This window comes from Lissotriton helveticus, chromosome 6, assembly GCF_964261635.1.
Source record: "Lissotriton helveticus chromosome 6, aLisHel1.1, whole genome shotgun sequence".
NCBI classification, from domain to species: domain Eukaryota; kingdom Metazoa; phylum Chordata; class Amphibia; order Caudata; family Salamandridae; genus Lissotriton; species Lissotriton helveticus.
The window spans coordinates 1280869419-1280887800 of NC_136067.1; the positions used below are offsets into that span (position 1 = coordinate 1280869419).

An 18382-nucleotide genomic window follows, 5' to 3' on the forward strand; every position below is an offset into this window, starting at 1 on the left:
GACCTAGTCCATTCACAGCCTTGAACACTATGCACAGTGCTTTGAACATCATACGTTTCCGTATTGGGAGCCAGTGCAATTTTCTCAGTTCCCCAGTGACTGATGCAAACTTGGGTAGACCCATAATTAATCGGGCAGCCGCATTTTGCAGCGTCTGTAATTTGTTCAGAATCCCTTGCTGTGCTTGCAAATACAGGCTATTGCAGTAGTCAAGGCGTGACAGCACAAGTGCTATATAAAGAACTCCCTTTGTTGAATATCTGTAATCAATCCTTCCTGTCACTTTTGCCTTCGGATATCATTTACAAAACTAACAGGGAGCCTAGTAGGGTGTCTTATTAATGATACATATGAATATCCAGGCCTCAAACCAGTGGCATAAGAGAAACTATGTAGCAGAGCACACATTGCAGCAAGAAACTGCTTACAAGACACCTGTCTCCCTGACATTCGTTTAATAATGTTGCTATTTATTGTGTGTGTTAGTTGGCCAATCTGGGAGATACTGTTGCTTAGATGGCAGGGAGCAGCATTCCATATCTGTCGCTCTCATCCCCCCCTCGTACAGGAGTTTCCAAGTGCCTAATTTAAATCCAACTCACACAGTGGTTATTATTATACTATGTAGTTCTCGGAAAACATCCAGAGTTAACAAACAAAACGCTCTGTGGAAATATAAAGGGCATCTGGCTACACCGCCATGTTTTTTAAACCTACTCTGCTTTGCATGAAGAGGAGCAACCTCTATCAGAATGACAAATATTCTCGTGTTCCAGTTACCACTCGACCCATGTTTAATTTAATGTAGTTTTCTTGGTTATGTTTAGTCTAATACCCAAATATTTAAAATAAGCAGTGTGCCGCTGAAGTCTCAAATCATGAAGGGCCACCTCTGCCCAATAGGCCCTAGTTCCCCATCCCAAAAGGTAGCAATCTAGACTGGACCAGTTAGTTGATAACTGACCAGACAATTTGGCATCTTCTTCTAGTATTCAGAACACCTGAGGAACCGAGTCAGCAGGCCTCTCTAGGGCACCATACTGTGCTTTTACATGCAGGGTATACCGTATCATCGTCCTTCCACCCCAGCTCCATTGGGAGTGTTTGAGCCAGAGACTCCATCAATAGAGCCGTGATGCTGACCAGTGCTTGTAATTCTCCATAGAGAAGATGTTTCCATCCTACTGTGTGAAATGGCTTCTCAGTATTCAAGAAGGCCACTGCATATTCACTTTTTAGTCATGTTTAGGAAATAATTTACACTTGTCATTCTCTTCAAGTTATTTATGGTATTACATCTCAATACATCCAGGTTTATCCAGAAGCATGACCTCTGTTATGACAACCGGTATGCTCTTTGCCATAGCTCCATTAAGGATGTTAGGGCCAGATGTAGGTGGGTCGGTAACGGCCGAAAATCGGTATTTTCGGCCGTTACCGACCGGTATTTCAGGAATGGTATGTAGGGCCCTTAATTTTACAGAATCGGTAAATTTACCGATCGGTAAATTTACCGAATCTGTAAAATACCGAATCGGTATTTTTACCGATTCGGTAAATTTGAGATGTAGATGGGACTCTTCTGAGTCCCACAAGCCTTACAAAATCGGTATTTTACCATCAAATCCAATTTGATGGTAAAATACCGATTCTGGTGTGCATGCACATGTGTGCATGCACACCTCTGCCATATGACAGGCAGACCTGCCCTTGGGGCATGTATGCCTGCCACATGGCACCCGAGCCTGTTTTGGGGGGGCCAGAGGGTGTCAAAGTGACACCCCCTGCACCCTTGAGAAAATCGGTATTTACCGATTCTGTAATTACAGAATCGGTATTGCCCATTGATTCCTATGGGCTTCACAGCCCATAGGAATCAATAGGAAATACCGATTCGGTATTTCCAGATTCGGTAAATACCGAATCTTAAAGATTCGGTATCTACACATCTGGAAATACCTACATCTCCCCCCTTCATATTTACCACTTCTTAAATACCGAATCGGTAAAATTCGGTATTTAAGAAGTGGTAAATAAGAATTACCTACATCGGATCATAGATTAAAGTCATCTGGGCTTTTCCCGGATTTCTACTACAAAACACAACGGGATCCACTTTTAGTAGTCTCTTCAGCACACCTTCTAATCCCACACAGCTTATTTGTTTTTAATCAAGGTAGAAAATATATCAGCTGCGCTGAATAGCTGGGTGAAACGGTCGCTTGTGCTAGCACAAACCAGGCTCTACAAAGCAAAACACGCCTTCTCTCTCATTGCGCGTATACAGCAAGTGATTTCTGTTTTTACCACCTTCAATCTGAAGACGAGACCCATATTACTTAAAGCAACTGAGTCTTTATTTGTTCTTACTTGTGCTAATGTTAGAGCAGAAGTGTCCTGTGAGATTACAAGGTACCAAGATGCTATGGAGTTTGGGGATGCTATGTGAGGGAGAACGGTATGCACTCTTTTACATACACCGCTGATGGGAAACCTCCTTTAGGATGAAGCCCCACTCAGGTTGTGCCTTCACAGCACCTGCATCAGAACCAACGCGTCTTTAGCATGCATTCGTTCTGCACGCAAGTCACTATAAGGACTTGCTTTAGGGGGGTGCATTGGTGGAATGGTGTTGGATTTAAAAGTCAACATCTTCCCTGCAGTTGCACAGACTGAAGTCAGAATAGTAAATTAAACTATTCCAAAAGCCAGCACCTCCCTAAGGCAAGTCAGTATAACAACTTGCATGCGGAACAAATGTGTGCTAAAGACGTGTTTGTTATAATCACACCATGCAATTGGTCTGATCATCACATAATTACATTTGAAATTCCCCTGAGAAAATCTAAATCGAACTCACAAGCTATTAAGCCAAAAAAAAAGACAAGGGACACCAAAGGAATCAATATGGAAAACATAGCAGCTCGCTGTGAAAACAAGTTGCAGCCACCCATGAACATGGTTGACGTCAATGACCTCACTCTGCATTATAATAAGGCAATATCAATCATTATCGAGGAAATAGCCCCTCTAAAACTTAAAAGGATCGCTGACAAAGACAAAAATCCGTGGTTCAATAGTTCCCTAAATGAGGAAAGACGATCACTCAGACTCTCAGAGCTCAAATGGCGTCAATACCCTACCTCACCCCACTTATGCCAACTGAGACAATCCAGGAAAGCTTATAATAAAAGCATTCTTACATCAAAAAAAGACTTTTTTAGGAAAGAATTGGACAATGCAGTAAATAGGCCAAGGAAACTATTCGATATACTCAAAGAACAGTCGAATAAATCTGCCAAATCAGCACCGATCATCGCCAAAACAAGCTTAACCCCTTCACTGCGGCGGCTATTCCGCCGCAGTGCTAAGGGGGCGGGCGGAAATACGGCGGGCGCATGCTGGTGACGAAACCGCTCCGTCACCAGCGTCGGTTGCGCTGTGCTTGTGACGGAGCGGTTCCGTCATGGCCCGCCCCGCTCAATAGAACGCTCAGCGAAGGCGCGGAATTCGCGCCGCGCAGGCGTGCCGGGCGGGCCATGACGGAACCGCTCCGTCATCAGCACAGCGCACCCACAGCTGATGACGGAGCGGTTCCGTCATCAGCATGCAACGGGTTAAATAGCGAGGATTTCTCCGTCTTCTTTACCGACAAAGCAAACGCACTGGAGAGGGAACTCAAAAAATCAGCTGAAGACTTGGAAAGGGAGAAGGGTTCCTCAGATGAACCACAGTTCCAGAAAGAACATGACAAACCAAAAAACAACGCTCGATGGACAGGATTTTTTCTAATCAGTGAATTAGAATTATCTCAGATCATGTCATCAACCAAACCTAACAACCACTATAACGATCCCCTACCAGCAAAGTGCTGGTCTTCTCTTAACCACCTGTTAATCCCGCCGTGGACTAAGATCATTAATGCTTCGTTATCACAAGGCCAAATTCCAGACTGCCTAAAAACAGGGCAAGTCATTCCTCTTCTAAAAAAAACAACTGAAAACCCTTCTGATCCAAACAACTTCAGACCTGTTGCAAACATTCCCATGCTTGCTAAGGTTCTGGAAAAATGTGTCCAACAACAACTGAGTCATCACATTTCGGATTTCAATTTATTAAACGATTGCCAATCTCGGTTCAGACCGAACCATAGTACAGAAATTGCAATACTGCAAATAGTAGATCACGCTCTACTGACTCTTGACCACAACGACACATGTCTCCTAATATTGTTGGACTTTTCGTCTGCGTTCAACACTGTAAACCATGACAAAATTCTGGATAGGCTGAAAAACAGAATGGGGCTAGATGGTATAGTACTAAAGTAGTTCAGCTCCTTCCTAGAGAATAGATCACAAAAATTCATTGTCAACCAAACCCTGTCAGGTTCTACCAGAAATACAATTGGAGTTCCATAAGGTTCAACGTTATCCCCGGCGCTTTTCAATCTTTATGTAGAACCACTAACGGTTATACTACAAAAAGCGGACATCTCATTTCATATGTACGCGGATGACACGCAGCTGTATATCAAGGTGTCATCGACAGAAGATATAAAAACTATGAATCAAGCCCTTAAGAGAACCCTCCAAAGGCTAACCCTGAATCACCTGAAGCTAAATCCACAGAAAACTGAATTCCTACTGATTACACCTCAGAAAAGTAAACTCAAGATAGCGGTTTGGTCCAACATTATCACTGATTTAAAATGTACCCCGAAGATTGTCGACGCCACTAAATCTTTGGGAATTACTCTTAACAAAAATCTGAACATGATTGCACATATCAACACAATGGCAAAGAACGCCCATTTCCATCTAAGCTACCTGCGGAAACTAAAACCATTCCTAAATAAAACGGATCTTAAAACAGCAGTCCAGGCTAGAATATGGGTGCACTACTCTGGCTGGGGGTCCCAAAGTCACAACAGCCCCTTTGAAAGCATGTCTCAATGCAGCCACAAGACTGTTAACAGGATCCAAAAAATTCGACCACATCTCCCCTCACTTGAAAGTGCTCAACTGGCTACCCTTCCAAGCAAGAATTCACTTCAAAGTAGCATGCATGACCCATAACGCATTGCACCATAAAACGCCAGTTTACTTGCACAGAAAATCACGCTTTCAGGAGGAAACAGATGCACCAGGAGCAAAGACAATCTACTTCTGAAGCCAGCTCGTTTTTGTAAGAAAAGAACTTATGACCAAGCGTTCTCTGGAGCAGCATCACGAATTTGGAACGCACTCCCCCCTAGCATTAGAAGAATTCCATCCATCGCAGCATTCAAAAAAGAAGCGAAATTATTCTATATGAGAACATTTCTTCAATAAGACCTTGCAGCAGTACCTATGGATCAAATCTTTCCATGTTTGCTTCCAGTCATCCGCCAGCCCCTCGCATGTGGTGGTGTGAATTAATGCGATTGTTACTAATTCAATTGCTGATTCAATTGCTGATTCATTATTTTGTTTATACACTTCCCTGAAGTGTACTGTTGTAAAGAGTTTGTAAATTGCAATCTATACTTCTAAATGGTGTTAATGTTGATATACGGCTGTAAAGCGCTCTGATACCCCTCGCAGGGTCATGTTCGCGCTATAGAAAACACTAAATAAATAAATAACCACAGTCAACCTCTCATAACGTATTCGCAGTTTGTTTACATGATTGCAGTGTCCACTTGTTGCATCAATTTTCCAGGGATGGACAAAGAAGAACCTTTCCATGTTTTACTATAATTAATGCAAGGCACAATTAAAGGATAGAGCATCCAGCCGAAGTATACTTTTTTTTCGGTCCTGTGCGGGTGCTAAACAGTTGGTTTAAATCTTATAAGAAATTATGCCTCGAATTTAAAACATATTTTCTGTTCTTAGACATTATCTAGTGTGCTATTTATTAAAAACCGTTTGTTTTGTCAATATGAAATTGCTCCAACTTTCAAAAGTGAATATTTTGCTCTTGTTCAAGGATCAGGTAAATTGATAAATGTTACCAGTTATTTTGTTTCCCTCTCAGTCCATACAAAGTATTTAAACTTCGACTTTGTTTCCAAAACTAACAACACGTCATACATGGTAAAACGTAAGGGATTAGCTGAAATCTTCAATGGTGGAAGGGATAAAGGCGTATGGCCAGATGCTAAAGTCTCCCTCCAAATACCGGTGTTAGTGATTGTGGTGTCGGTGTGACCATAATGGGACAAATACTTCTTTTCAGATCTTCATTGAAAGTTTTACCTACTTGACAGTTTGTTTTCCATGTACCTTGCATGTCAAACTCAAATTACATGTTTCTTTATTTCAGGCTGGGGAGATTCACTAGGTACGCCATCAGAAAGAGGCATGACCTACGACGCCCTCCATGTTTTTGACTGGATAAAGGCACGCAGTGGAGACAACCCTGTGTATGTTTGGGGACACTCACTGGGCACTGGGTAAGAAAAGACAGATGGAGCACATGTGTCTGTTAAGATCAGAACAGCCTACAGATATAGTTTTCTTGACCTACATTTCGTTAACCTAGATGTCTCTGCACACAATATCCTAGGAGAATTTCATGTATTAAAAGTGTTTCTTGTGAAATGATTTTTATTTTTAAAACAAAAATTAGCTTAACAGCGAATAGGTTTTAATAAAGCCCGAATGTACAAGTAACAATCCTTCTTGTGTAGCTGCAACCCAAAATGCATTGCTTTTCTCCAGGCAAACATTTTATAGAGGCATGAATGGATCCAACACCAGTTCTCCACGGATAAGTTAACAACTCGACCCTTTATACAGATAGGGCGCATTATCCTTGTTTACACCATGGTGAACCTTTAAACAATTAACATGCCGCATTCAGGGCGGTCACGAACCCGCGGATGCACTAGGGGTTGCGTTTTCAGTGAAATACAGAGCAGCTGTTTACAAGCCATTTCATTTTTCACATTGCAGGTTGCAGTCCGCCCGCACTTTAAAGAGGGAAGAGAAATCCTTTAGCAGGCTGGTGTAGTGAGTGCCTGCCACCTGCCTTCAGGAAATGTCGGGGGGAGCACAGGAACCCCCTGTCCTTCTGCCAGATCACTGGCAGTGCGCCTCCTAAGACCCTGTTTGCCTCTGCACCAATAATATGGCACTTGCCAGAGGCAAAGTCATTACCTCAATTGTGTGGGCCAGGCCCCCATGCTAATGAGGGAACAACCTCTGGATAGAGCTTGTGCTAAATGTCCTCTAGCGTGATCAGTATTGATTGCGCTAAATTTAGTCCTTGCCTTCCCTTCCTAATTTAGCACTGATGATCTTTTATTTGCCTGCTGAAAGTGGTTGAGGGGAGTAAACACTTCAAAATGATACTTACAAATTAGTCATGTTTAAAAGACCACATACTTCGAATTCCAATTTATGGATTTTATTATAAGACCAAAAATAATTGAATATACACGCACCTTAAGATCAGAGAATATAGGTACATAAAAATCAATACAGAGCCGAACCTACATATATAATTAATTCAGCATAGAAGACACAATGTGATGAACTCCAGAATCAAAATGCAACCCAAGATTGAGGCTGAATCTAATTCTTTTTTCATTAGGAAGGAAAGCATAAATTATATTTCCCTACATTACTCTTATTAATGTTCCTGGCTATTTCCCCTATCTCATTTCCTAAACGTGTCAGCATGTGTAGACTTCCTAAGAAGTACTCACGTCAAAAAGGTCAAAGTAGCTTAAGGCTATGGAGCTCGCTCTTAGGATGCTCCTTCTCCGACGAAAATGTAGAAATCTGATTTTCTGTCCCTGCGCATCATACAAAAAGATAAAATTGAGCCGCCCCCCCCCCCCCAAATGTATCTCATAATGATTTGTTTCACTTGCAATATTCCCCAGTGGCTTTCCATGCACTCTTTAATTAAGTTCTTCTTGTCTTCCTGTGGCCTGAGGTTCAGATAGGCCAGGCATGGAAGTTATCCTCCTGCTTCTCAGTTTCTTCAAAGACATTCCGGTTATCTCCGTAAACTAAGAATTACGAGGTTGAATTCTTGCACCTGGAGTGGGACGAGAACATACTGTCCTGGCGCACAAAAAGGATTAATTTTATTATCTCTTTAGCAACTAAGAATTTTAAACCGACAGCATCCTGCAGTTCTGGGCCTTCAAAGCAGGTAACTTAAACAACATACAGTTATATTTGCGTGAATATATTGTCATCCTGCACATTATGCATACAGGAATAATACTATCTCTTATACATATAAATCCTACTTAAAGGTACACATTACATTTCTATGCTTAGGATGTTGGATAAATGCATTTGATAAACAAAATACAGTGCAAACGATAAATATACATGTGAGTGCGTTGAATCATGACTATAATGCACCCATACAATTTAGAGTGCTGTAAGGGCTCTATCAGTATTACAAAACAGGCTGCACAAGCGTTTGATGCCTCGTCTGTAATACTATAGTGCGCTGACGGTGCAAAAAGCAGATGCACTTTCTTGTTGCTCCCCCACAGCAATATGTCTAAGATTGCTCCCAGTTTTTAGGTCTTGTGGCGTTTACAGCGAGAAGCGCTGTCTCGCCAGAGACCTATTGTCAGCGACTCAGCTTTCCAGGAGACAGGACCTGGCCGCGCGCATCTCCTCCCCAAGAAAGCAATTTGAACGGGCCACGCGCACGAGAACGCGCGCTCCATTGAGCAGGCCACAATTCCCTTGCAATGCGCGCTTACAGACACAGTAAACTTTGAACGTCATCGGATCGGAGCAGGTGGTGCGCACAACCACGCGCTCTGATTCCGGCAGGCTGGTCACAGACACACCCACACAGAGACACGCGCACACACACACAGGCACACATGCAGAGACATACACGTACGCACACACACACTAGCGCACACATACAGAGACCACCCCCCACCCCCCCGCTGCACACACACAACAGCGCGCGCACACACATACCAGCGCACACACACACACACCAGCACACAGAGACACCCCCCCTCCCCCACCACCACCCCCACTACAACTAAGCCCCACTCACGTCATCGGCGCAACTCCGGACTTCAGCTGCCACCGCGGGGCTCTCCCTCGGGCATGGGAGCCCCGCGTCACCACTGCTCCTCTGGCCGGGCAGAAAACGGAAGTCCCGCCCCACGGCAGGTTTCGGCAGTGCAAGTGCATGTCTATTCCTGTTTCCGACGTGGCCATGCTTCTGAATGCTGCGCGCCTTGTAGGTTTCGGTTTCTTCAAGGAACTCAACCAATGCATGACAGTCCGGGCCTGCAGACACCCTGCCTAGGTCCATGACGGCAGAGCACCCCCATCCTGCCCCGCAGCACACTGTCGCCGTCCTCAGTGCGCAGATGCCTCAGCACATGCACCTCTGACACCGCTTTCAGATCCCAGGGTTGCCCACAATGGTATTAATGCCCACTCCTGACCCCGTGCCCGAGCACTGCCCTTCGGCTCTCACCAGCTGAATGTGCGCCTTCCTTCAGATCTTCCCGCGATGGGTCCGCTAACTCCGGGGCGACGCTGACCCTTTGTGTGGCAGCAGAACTACAGCTCCCAGCCTGCTTATTGGCGAGCTCAGCTGGCAGGAGCCAGAGGGAAGGATTTGGAGAGTGGCAAAGAAACTCCACCTCCCCCCTGACCCCTCCCGCCCCCTCATGCTCTTCCCAGCACAGGCATCCCTGCCCACCCCGGGCCTGCAGACAACAAACCGGTCTCCCAGGACAACAGCACTCTGTCCTCCGTGAATGCGATCCCTGGGAGGGCTGGGGGTCCGACCGGCGGGGTGCAGGGGTGGGCTAGAGCCGGGGGTCAGTGGCAGCGGGAGGCCTGAGAGAGGCCAGTGACAGTAGGAAGGACAGGGACGGCAGACTAGACTGGAGGGCAGTGCCTGTACACAGGACAGGGAGGGGTGCCAGTGACGGCCTGCAGGACAGTGGTAGTGACATCAGACAAGACTGTAACAAAAGGCAGGGTTGGGAGGGGCGCAGATAGGACAAGACGGGAATACAGACAGGAGGGAGGACGGGGGCCAGTGACAGTGGGCATGACTGAGGGGGCAGCGACAGGACCAAAGGCGCCAAGTTGGCGCTTTAAAACCCCCCTCAATAATTACCCACTCATTCATTTATGCCCCGAAGCCGGATGTCTGTCCACCCCTCTGCATTTCTCCTCCATCCGACAGGGCCATCACTCAGCCCGGGTTACAGACCCACGGGAAGCCCACTCTCCCCCTCCCCCGTTAATGGTCACACATGTTATTGCTTCCAAGAACGCCCCCCCTCAGCGCCCCCATGTCTTCACTTCTGCACTACGTGCCTCACGGAGTTGTGGGTATACCCACTTCTGCCACAGGAGCTGGCAGGGCAGTAACCACTCTCCACATATACAGAATATCACCGACATGTACATTTGCCTGGCGTGCACACGGGCATGATGGCTTGCTCGAGCACCCCCGCCCTCCTTGGCGCTGCAGGCATGAGTGTTCTCTGCCTGTTGTGTGTACTGCACAGAAAGATGGGGTGCGGGTAGCGTTGGCAACGGACCACTCTCACAGTATATTTGGGGGCTCCATCCCCGTTCTCTCTCTCTGCTTGTAGCGAGACCCCCTTAATTTAAGCCTTCCCGGTCTGTTCGATGTTCTAAATATTTTGTCTACTTGGCTACCATCAAACACACAATCGTCATGCTAATCAGGACTAAATTGTTACTCAGGATTATTATTGTAAAATTGTATGTCTCGCTCCATCTACCCCAAACCTTTTGGTATTTTTATGCCTAACCCATTATTTTATATCGTTTGTGTTCCACCCCGAAGTTTTTATATTTTTTATTGCCTGCTGGGGGTTTCAGTATGGGATCATAGTGGGCAGCCCCATTCCTAGAAGGAGATGGTGAATGGTCTTTTCTTTTTGCACGTTATTTATGGTCTGGTGGACGTGGTACAGGTAGGTTTTTTAAAATGTATTTATTAGTTTTCACTTTAATATGGCGCAAACTTTACCCACAGGTATCAGAGTGCTTTAAATCAGCATGCTTATAACAAGCAAGACTAGCACTCTATATCACTGCCAACTTTGCTTAGCATAAGCAACAGCTAACCATTCACAAACAATGTTTATATACCAATTGCAAATTAAAGAAAAAAAATTAATGCAACGCATTGTCATTTACAATGCCAGTAACTCAAACTTTAATGCTGCGAGACCTATTGCATTGCAAATGCTTGTTAATATTACTAAAGACTATATAATGCTTCCCATATAGTTCCTTTATGTCGAAATGTGAAAGTGTTGTATGTTGACAACATGAAAATCGAGCATGGCCCTAGCCCTTGAGGGCCGGAGCCAGTCCACCAGTTTTTCAGAAATAATCTAGTAGCTAGAGTGTATACATGCTGACAATTCCTGTTTATAGTTTCACAGTTATTAACTTTTTAGTGCACAATATTTCTCAAAGTAATATATGGATGCATCTGCCTCGCATAAAGGGTGAACCTGTGTGTAGAGCAATATTAAAAATAGTTGAAGGCTACCCCATTACAAATCTCATTGAAGAATGCAACATTTATTGGAAGTATCCATGCAAAGAAGTCTATACAGACCAATTTATTTCAATGCAAGACATCAAAAGGAAATAAGCCATGGCCAAATCAACATGTTTTCTTAACAGGAAAAATAGTTGTTCTCTTGCACACGGTTCTGTGCATGGTCACACACTGCAAAAATATCCCCGTTTTACAGGGGAACTCGGCTTTTTTAACACATTGGTATGCGCATATTCAATTCCACTTCCACAAGCCAAATAAAGGTTTAAATCTTGAAGCTCTGGCTTCCACTTGGATGTGGTGTGTTAGTTCACCCTCCATACACAAACCCACCATGTTCCATGTACTCAAGCCGTGTCTCAGTGCAGTTGCTGACATTGGTTGTTTTCTCAGCTCTTGCACTCTCACATGCTTTAACACCTTAGGAGCTAGTAAACAAACCTCCCCAGTGCTGCGCTGTCCATTATCCAGTGCTGAACTGGACGTCCAGCGGTCGCACGCAGCACTGGGGAGGTAGTGCCCGTGACGACCGTTGGCCGACGGCAGCACCTAAAGGGTTAATGTCACTGCTAAAGGTTGTTCATTCCATAGCTTAGTGCCGGCCCTCTGCAATTGGCAAAATTTGGTGAACCACCGCTGGACGGAAGCTTTGGGCTACTGCCTTGTATTGCCACAGTGTGTAACCCTTTCCAATCTTAATGTAGTAGCAAGTGTACATTTTCTACCTGACAGTCTGGGCCCCTGTTGAAGTTGAGTCCTTGCTCTGCGTTTGTAGCCACAGGCCTGGAGAGTCTTGATATCATGTCTGTGACCTGAGGAGACTTGTGCTAAAGGCCAGACTGGAGGCCTGCTGAAGAGCTGGAGACAATGGTCTCCTTTTAAGGTTTAGGGCCTGATTTAGATCTCGGCAGAAGGGTTACTCACATTGTGAATTTCAGCAACTATATGGCTATTACTTTCTCCTGTTTTACATCACAGATTAATGCTTTGCTGCATTAGGTTAGAGTGTGGGTGGCAGTGAAAAGCCTCATGCGAGCTTGGCTTGTTTTGGGCATATGGGGATAATATGAGCTCGAGCTGACCCAGAGCAAGCCACCTGTCTTTAGCCTGGCTTGAAACTTCAGTCTTTCAACCAACTCTACTTTAACAGAGACCTAAAGCATGCCGGATATTTATTTGAATTCAAATTCCAACAAGGGCATTATACCCTTTCATCCTTCTGAAACTGATAAAATATCTAGCACCTCAGAACATTTACAATCCTGCAAAACTATAAAATATCCTGTAGCCTGTTTAATGTAGAACACAAATGTATATATTTAAATTAAACAGTTTGCAAGCATGGGTCTAGACTTATTATACTCACCGGCTTTGCCGCTCCCAAATCCTTCATGGCTCCCCACCACAGGAGAAACACTGGTACAATGCAAGTTGAACAAATTTGATATTAAAAAAAATAGGCGATCTATTCCAGGATGATCATGTCTTCTCTATGACTGAGGATGCCCGGTTTCATAGATGCCTTTGTGATGAGACGCATGCACTCCATATTGCGAGCCGCGATCCCTACATATCCAATTGCGCCGGAGCCAGCGGCCACATTAACGCTGATAATTGAGAGCGAGACGGGTACTCCCTCATTTCTAAAATGTACAATGCATTCACTAGTGCTCGTCTACTTCTTGATGTTAAGGTACACACTGCTTGGGAACATGATCTCGGCCGGCACATATCGGATGACCAGTGGGAAAAATGTTGCATGGTTACAAAAGAAGTATCATTAAACAGCAGACACAAACTAATTCATTTTAAATTCCTACGCAGACTATTTCAGACTGGTCGCACAAAATAGACCCTCCCAGGCCACACCATTGTTAAAAATGTTTTGCCCCTCCTGCGGACTTTGCCCATCTTACATGGACTTGTCCTAAACTACAGCCGTATTGGGAACAGGTGCACGCTACATTAGGTGAATGACTTCACTATCGCTGATCCCCACTCTGGAAATCGCTCACATGGGATACACGGTCAACTTTCCCAAAAAAGTCAGGGGGTTTGCTGCACTTGGGCTCCTGTTAGCTAAGCGGGAGATAGCGCTGGTATGGGGTAAGAGAACTGCTCCCACCTTACAGGCCTGGCTGCGTGGCCTGGCATATTGTATTGTTAATTGCGAAACTTGCGCTTCCCTAATGCCTAGCTCCTCGCGCCCCAAAGATATATGGAGCCCGTACGGGGCATATATTGCTGAGAGGTGTCGGGATTCCGCTACACAGATTGAGAGCGGCATAGTACCAGAGGGGGTGGGGTGAGGGGCTGTAGTATTGTCATGAGAGTCCTGTTATTTAATTTGCCCTCAACTTACCTTGCTATTGTGTGTACGCATCATTGGTTTGAACGTACAATGTAGTGAGTAAAACTGCATAACATGCATACTTGACCTGCTGGTAGATCTCAGATAGGACGAGCCAGGGCCGTGCAGTCGGCTAAATTCTATTACTATTTGGGCCAGTCTTCCAATTGTGTTGCCTAATATTGTGATTTGCATATTATAGTTTATTATTGCCTGACAATGTACCGCATTGATATTGTTTGCCATTATCCCCTTGGGCACGGCCGCGATTCTGCGCCTGTGCGGCCGTTTTGAAGAGTGGCGGGTTCATGACGGCCCCCAGCCGTCATCAGCACACGCCCACCGTGATGCATGACGGCCGGGGGCCTTCATCAGCATGGAAGGGGTTATTGTACAGTGAAACTGGAAAATAAAGTCTAAAAAAACAGTTTTCAAGCCATGCTAAGATTACAATGTGTTGCATTCTAGAACCCCATAAATAAGTCTCAAAAATACAGAATGGCATCAGTTATGTTGCTATTTTTTTTTAAATCACAGCACTTGACAGTCATGTTCATTATGTTGTGCGCTATGGAGTAATGGTTAGTAATTTAGATTTATGGCTTTAAAAGCACCATCAGTGATGCGTTTCGAAATCTTTTGAGAAATCTTTTTTAAGTTTTGTCATTTATAGTGCACACCTTTGTACTATCCTTAAAGCTTTGTGTTATGAGAACTTGAGTAGTTTAATCCCCCAATTTTGAAATGTATGGTAACTCCAGGTACAGGACATATCCAAATTGCAAGCCCCACAACATTTTTCCCTGGTATATTCAAACAGATTTGCCTTGCCAAAAAGTACCTGGGAAAGTCTTTGATTTTTTGGAAGGCTTGAAGAAAGTGTTCCCTCCTGTCCGGCTTCCTTCGCCTTCATGGGAATTGAATGTGGTGCTGTCCAGATTGATGAAGGAGCCTTTTGAACCTATTCATAAGGCTTCGTTGCAGCACCTATCCTGGAAGGCGGCGTTCCTCGTGGCCATTACATCGGCCCGCAGGGTGAGTGAAATTCAGGCGTTGTGTTGCCAAGAACCTTATACTGTATTTCATGCTGCTAAGGTTGTTATGCGTACTCACCCTAAATTTCTTCCAAAGGTTATATCTGATTTCCATGTTAACCAGACCATAACTTTACCTACGTTTTTTCAGAATCCTTCATCTCCAGCGGAAAGGTCCCTGCATTCCCTGGAAGTTAGGAGGGTGTTGAAATTTTATCTGGATAAAACCAAAGATATTCGTAGGTCAGACCAATTGTTTATCAATTATGGATCAGTCAGGACTGGTCTTGCTACCTCTAAGCAGTCCATCTCGAGGTGGATTGTGTCCTGTATACAATTGTGTTACCAAAAGGCTAATAAGACCTTAGGGGTAAACCTAAGGCTCATTCCACCAGGGGCAAAGCTGCCACGACTGCTTTGCTACGTAATGTTCCGATTGCAGGAATCTGCAAGGCGGCCACTTGGAAGTCGGTCCATACCTTTGCTAAGCATTACTGTCTGGACACTGATGCCAAGGCAGATGCTCAAGTTGGGCAGGCTTCGCTGCGAAATCTGTTCGCACAGTAGTGATGTTATTTCTTTTTTCTCCACCGCCGCTTTGGTGTGGGGATGGGCTTGCTATTCTATTCACTAGATTATGACTATACACAGAGATCTCCTACTACAAAAGGAGTAGTTTCTGTCCTGTAACTCCAGTTCTGTAGTAGGGGTATCTCTGTTATAGTCATAAGCGCCTGCCCTCCTCCCCGGTGGAGAGAGATATTCATGTAAGGAATGCTACAGGTCTGGCGTGTTACGCCTTCAAAAAGAACTGAAAGTAAAAGGGACCTGCAGTGCATTCTGGGATACTGTGAGACTTCTGGAAAGTTCTCTTAAAGGCACAGTATCCTGTTCTGAGCCACATAATGGCAGCCTATGGGGTTTGTCTGTCCACTTCTTCCTCTCTATCATTCCAGAGGGTTTTCCTGTTAAAGGCAAGGTTTTTCTCTGTGGAAGAAACCTGGGCAGGCTGTGCTGTTGGTGGTTGTTTGGTGGAATTTCTAGTTGAAGTACTGGACAGTGTAGCCTGTGGATATAGGCTGCATTATCTGTCTTTAAATTCTCTCTTAAGTGTCTGTGCAGTTCTGCATGTTTTGACAACTTAGAGATTATTTTTGATTGCTCCGGGGTCCACGCACATGGGCGGGACTATTCACTAGATTATGACTATAACAGAGATACCCCTACTACAGAACTGGAGTTACAGGACAGAAACTACTCCTTCTCCAGGTGACCCCATTCTAATAATTGTTCAACATCCTGACTATTATAGAAGCCGGGAATCGCCTCATGCGTGGTGCCTCAATATCAAGGTAACTAGTCTACTGGTCCTCCTCAATAGTTAGCGCGCTTGCCTCTGAGTCCGTTTGTAGGTCTGTTGCTTTTAACTCTATTACGATAGCCTCCCAAGCTCGCGCCGCCTCCAACGCCTTGTCATTGTGAGACCTATGGGCTTGCTGCAGCCGAACTGAACTCTCACTGTTTGCCCACTGAAGTAGTGCAGTCTTTCACCTAAGGTAACTAGGACCCGCTGCTGCTTTCCAGTGGGATGTAATTTCTCGCTTAGCAAGCAACAATCCTAAATCTATACATTTGCTAGTCAGCTTTGTTTTATTAGTGTGTGGTACCAATGTAGCAAGCAAGTCTCCCGATCTGTTGCCCCGTTACACTACAGAGTAAAATGGTTATCTCTTCCCAATACGTGCCCAGCTGCGGGCAGTCCCACAGCATGTGTAAAAGGTCAGCACCCTCCAGTCTACAACAGGGACAGAGTGCCGTATTAACATGGAAATATTGGTTTATTTTAGCCGGCGTACGTTATGCCCTGTGCAGGATAAAAAATTGGATCAACTGGAATCTAGCATTTCTGGTGCTCTTCCATGCCCTTTCCAGTATTTGCGACCAGGCCGCGTCAGGTATTTCTTTGGCTACATCCACCACCCATTGCTCTCGCAGCCTCCGCAGCAGCGCCAGTCCCTCTCCCAGCATACGTTTATACAGGCAAGTGACCGCCTTGTACGTGCCCGCCGCCATCACTTCGTATTGACACGCCTCGCTTGTCGGCGGTTCCGAGAGGCCAGTGCCCCAGTGTTTCTGGATGGCGGCAACCAAGGCCGCATGCAGTAAAAAGTGACCCCGCGGGAGGCCAAAAGTGTCCTGTAATGCGCCAAAGGGCAGTAATGCACCATCCCCGAATACATCTCCCACCATCTGAAGTCCCAGTGTCTCCCACTCCACAAGGGCAGACCAATCCCAACCATGCGGCAAGGCCGTGCACATGCCCAACGGTATTTCTGGGGCATAGGGGCGTTGCACCCCGATTCTGTTATGGTAACGTTTCCAGCAATGCCTCAGAGCGCATTCCACAGACAACAGACCAACAGCCCGCAACCTTTGCTGCAGGACCACACATGATAGGACGTGCCGCGGGACATCAGGCTCAGATTCCCGCTCCGGCCCTCGAAACTCCTGCGCCACCGCCTGGGTGAGGTGCTGAAACTGTGCAGCTATATAATATAGCTCAAAATCAGGGACAGCGAGGCCTCCCTCAGCCCTTGGGCGCATCAGAGTATCCAACGCTACTCGGCGCCTCCCCACTCCCCAAATGAAGCCCCCCATCATAGAGCGGAGTTGCCGAAATAGTGCTACAGGTATTCGCACAGGTAAGGTCCGGAAGAAATATAAAAGTCGAGGAAGCGCCACCATTTTCAACAGTGCTACTCGGCCCGCCACCGACAATGGTAGGGTCCCCCAGAAGTGCATGCTGCCCTTAAGACCCCTTAGCGCTCTACCTATGTTACCTTCCAGAAGATCTTCCTGCGTATGATAGACGTGCGTCCCCAAGTAGGGGAGGCACCTAGGTTCCCACACCAAGTCCGGCGGCAGAGCAGGTTGTACACATGCCCTAGCCACTGGAAACACACAGGTCTTTGCCCAATTGACTCGCAGGCCAGAGATGTCCCCGAATCGGCCAAGCAAGGAGCGCGCTCCCTCCAGTGCGCCTCCTGCATCTATCAAAAACAGCAGAAGATCGTCCGCATATAACGAGATATAATGTGACTGACTACCAAGCCGCGGAACGCCCTCCCCATCCTAGCCCTCGCCGCCAGTGGTTCCATCGCTAGGGCAAAGAGCAACGGGGAGAGTGGGCAACCTTGTCTAGTACCACGCCCTACTGGATATGAAGAGGAGAGAATTTTACCAATCCTCACTCTGGTGCTGGCCGATGAATGTAGTATTTCAGTCCAGCGTGTATAGCCCTCACCAATCTCGAAGGCTTTCATGGTTGAGAACAAGTAGGGCCATTCCAGGCTGTCAAACGCCTTAGCAATGTCCACCGAAAGGACGATTGCCTGCCCCTCCGCTCCATAATCCCCATCCAATATTCGTATTAGTCTGCGTATGTTGCCAG

The 18382-nt window shown here is 45.8% G+C and overlaps 1 protein-coding gene across 2 annotated transcripts in view; it reads left to right on the forward strand.

The window, feature by feature from the left end:
* Nucleotides 1–18382, forward strand: part of ABHD12 (abhydrolase domain containing 12, lysophospholipase) — a 495702-nt gene that overhangs the window by 342755 nt on the left and 134565 nt on the right. For both annotated transcript variants that reach the window (XM_078649029.1, XM_078649028.1), the window contains one exon: nucleotides 6307–6436. In XM_078649029.1, the coding sequence (XP_078505155.1) occupies nucleotides 6307–6436 (130 nt within the window). The remainder of the gene's footprint in view (nucleotides 1–6306; nucleotides 6437–18382) is intronic.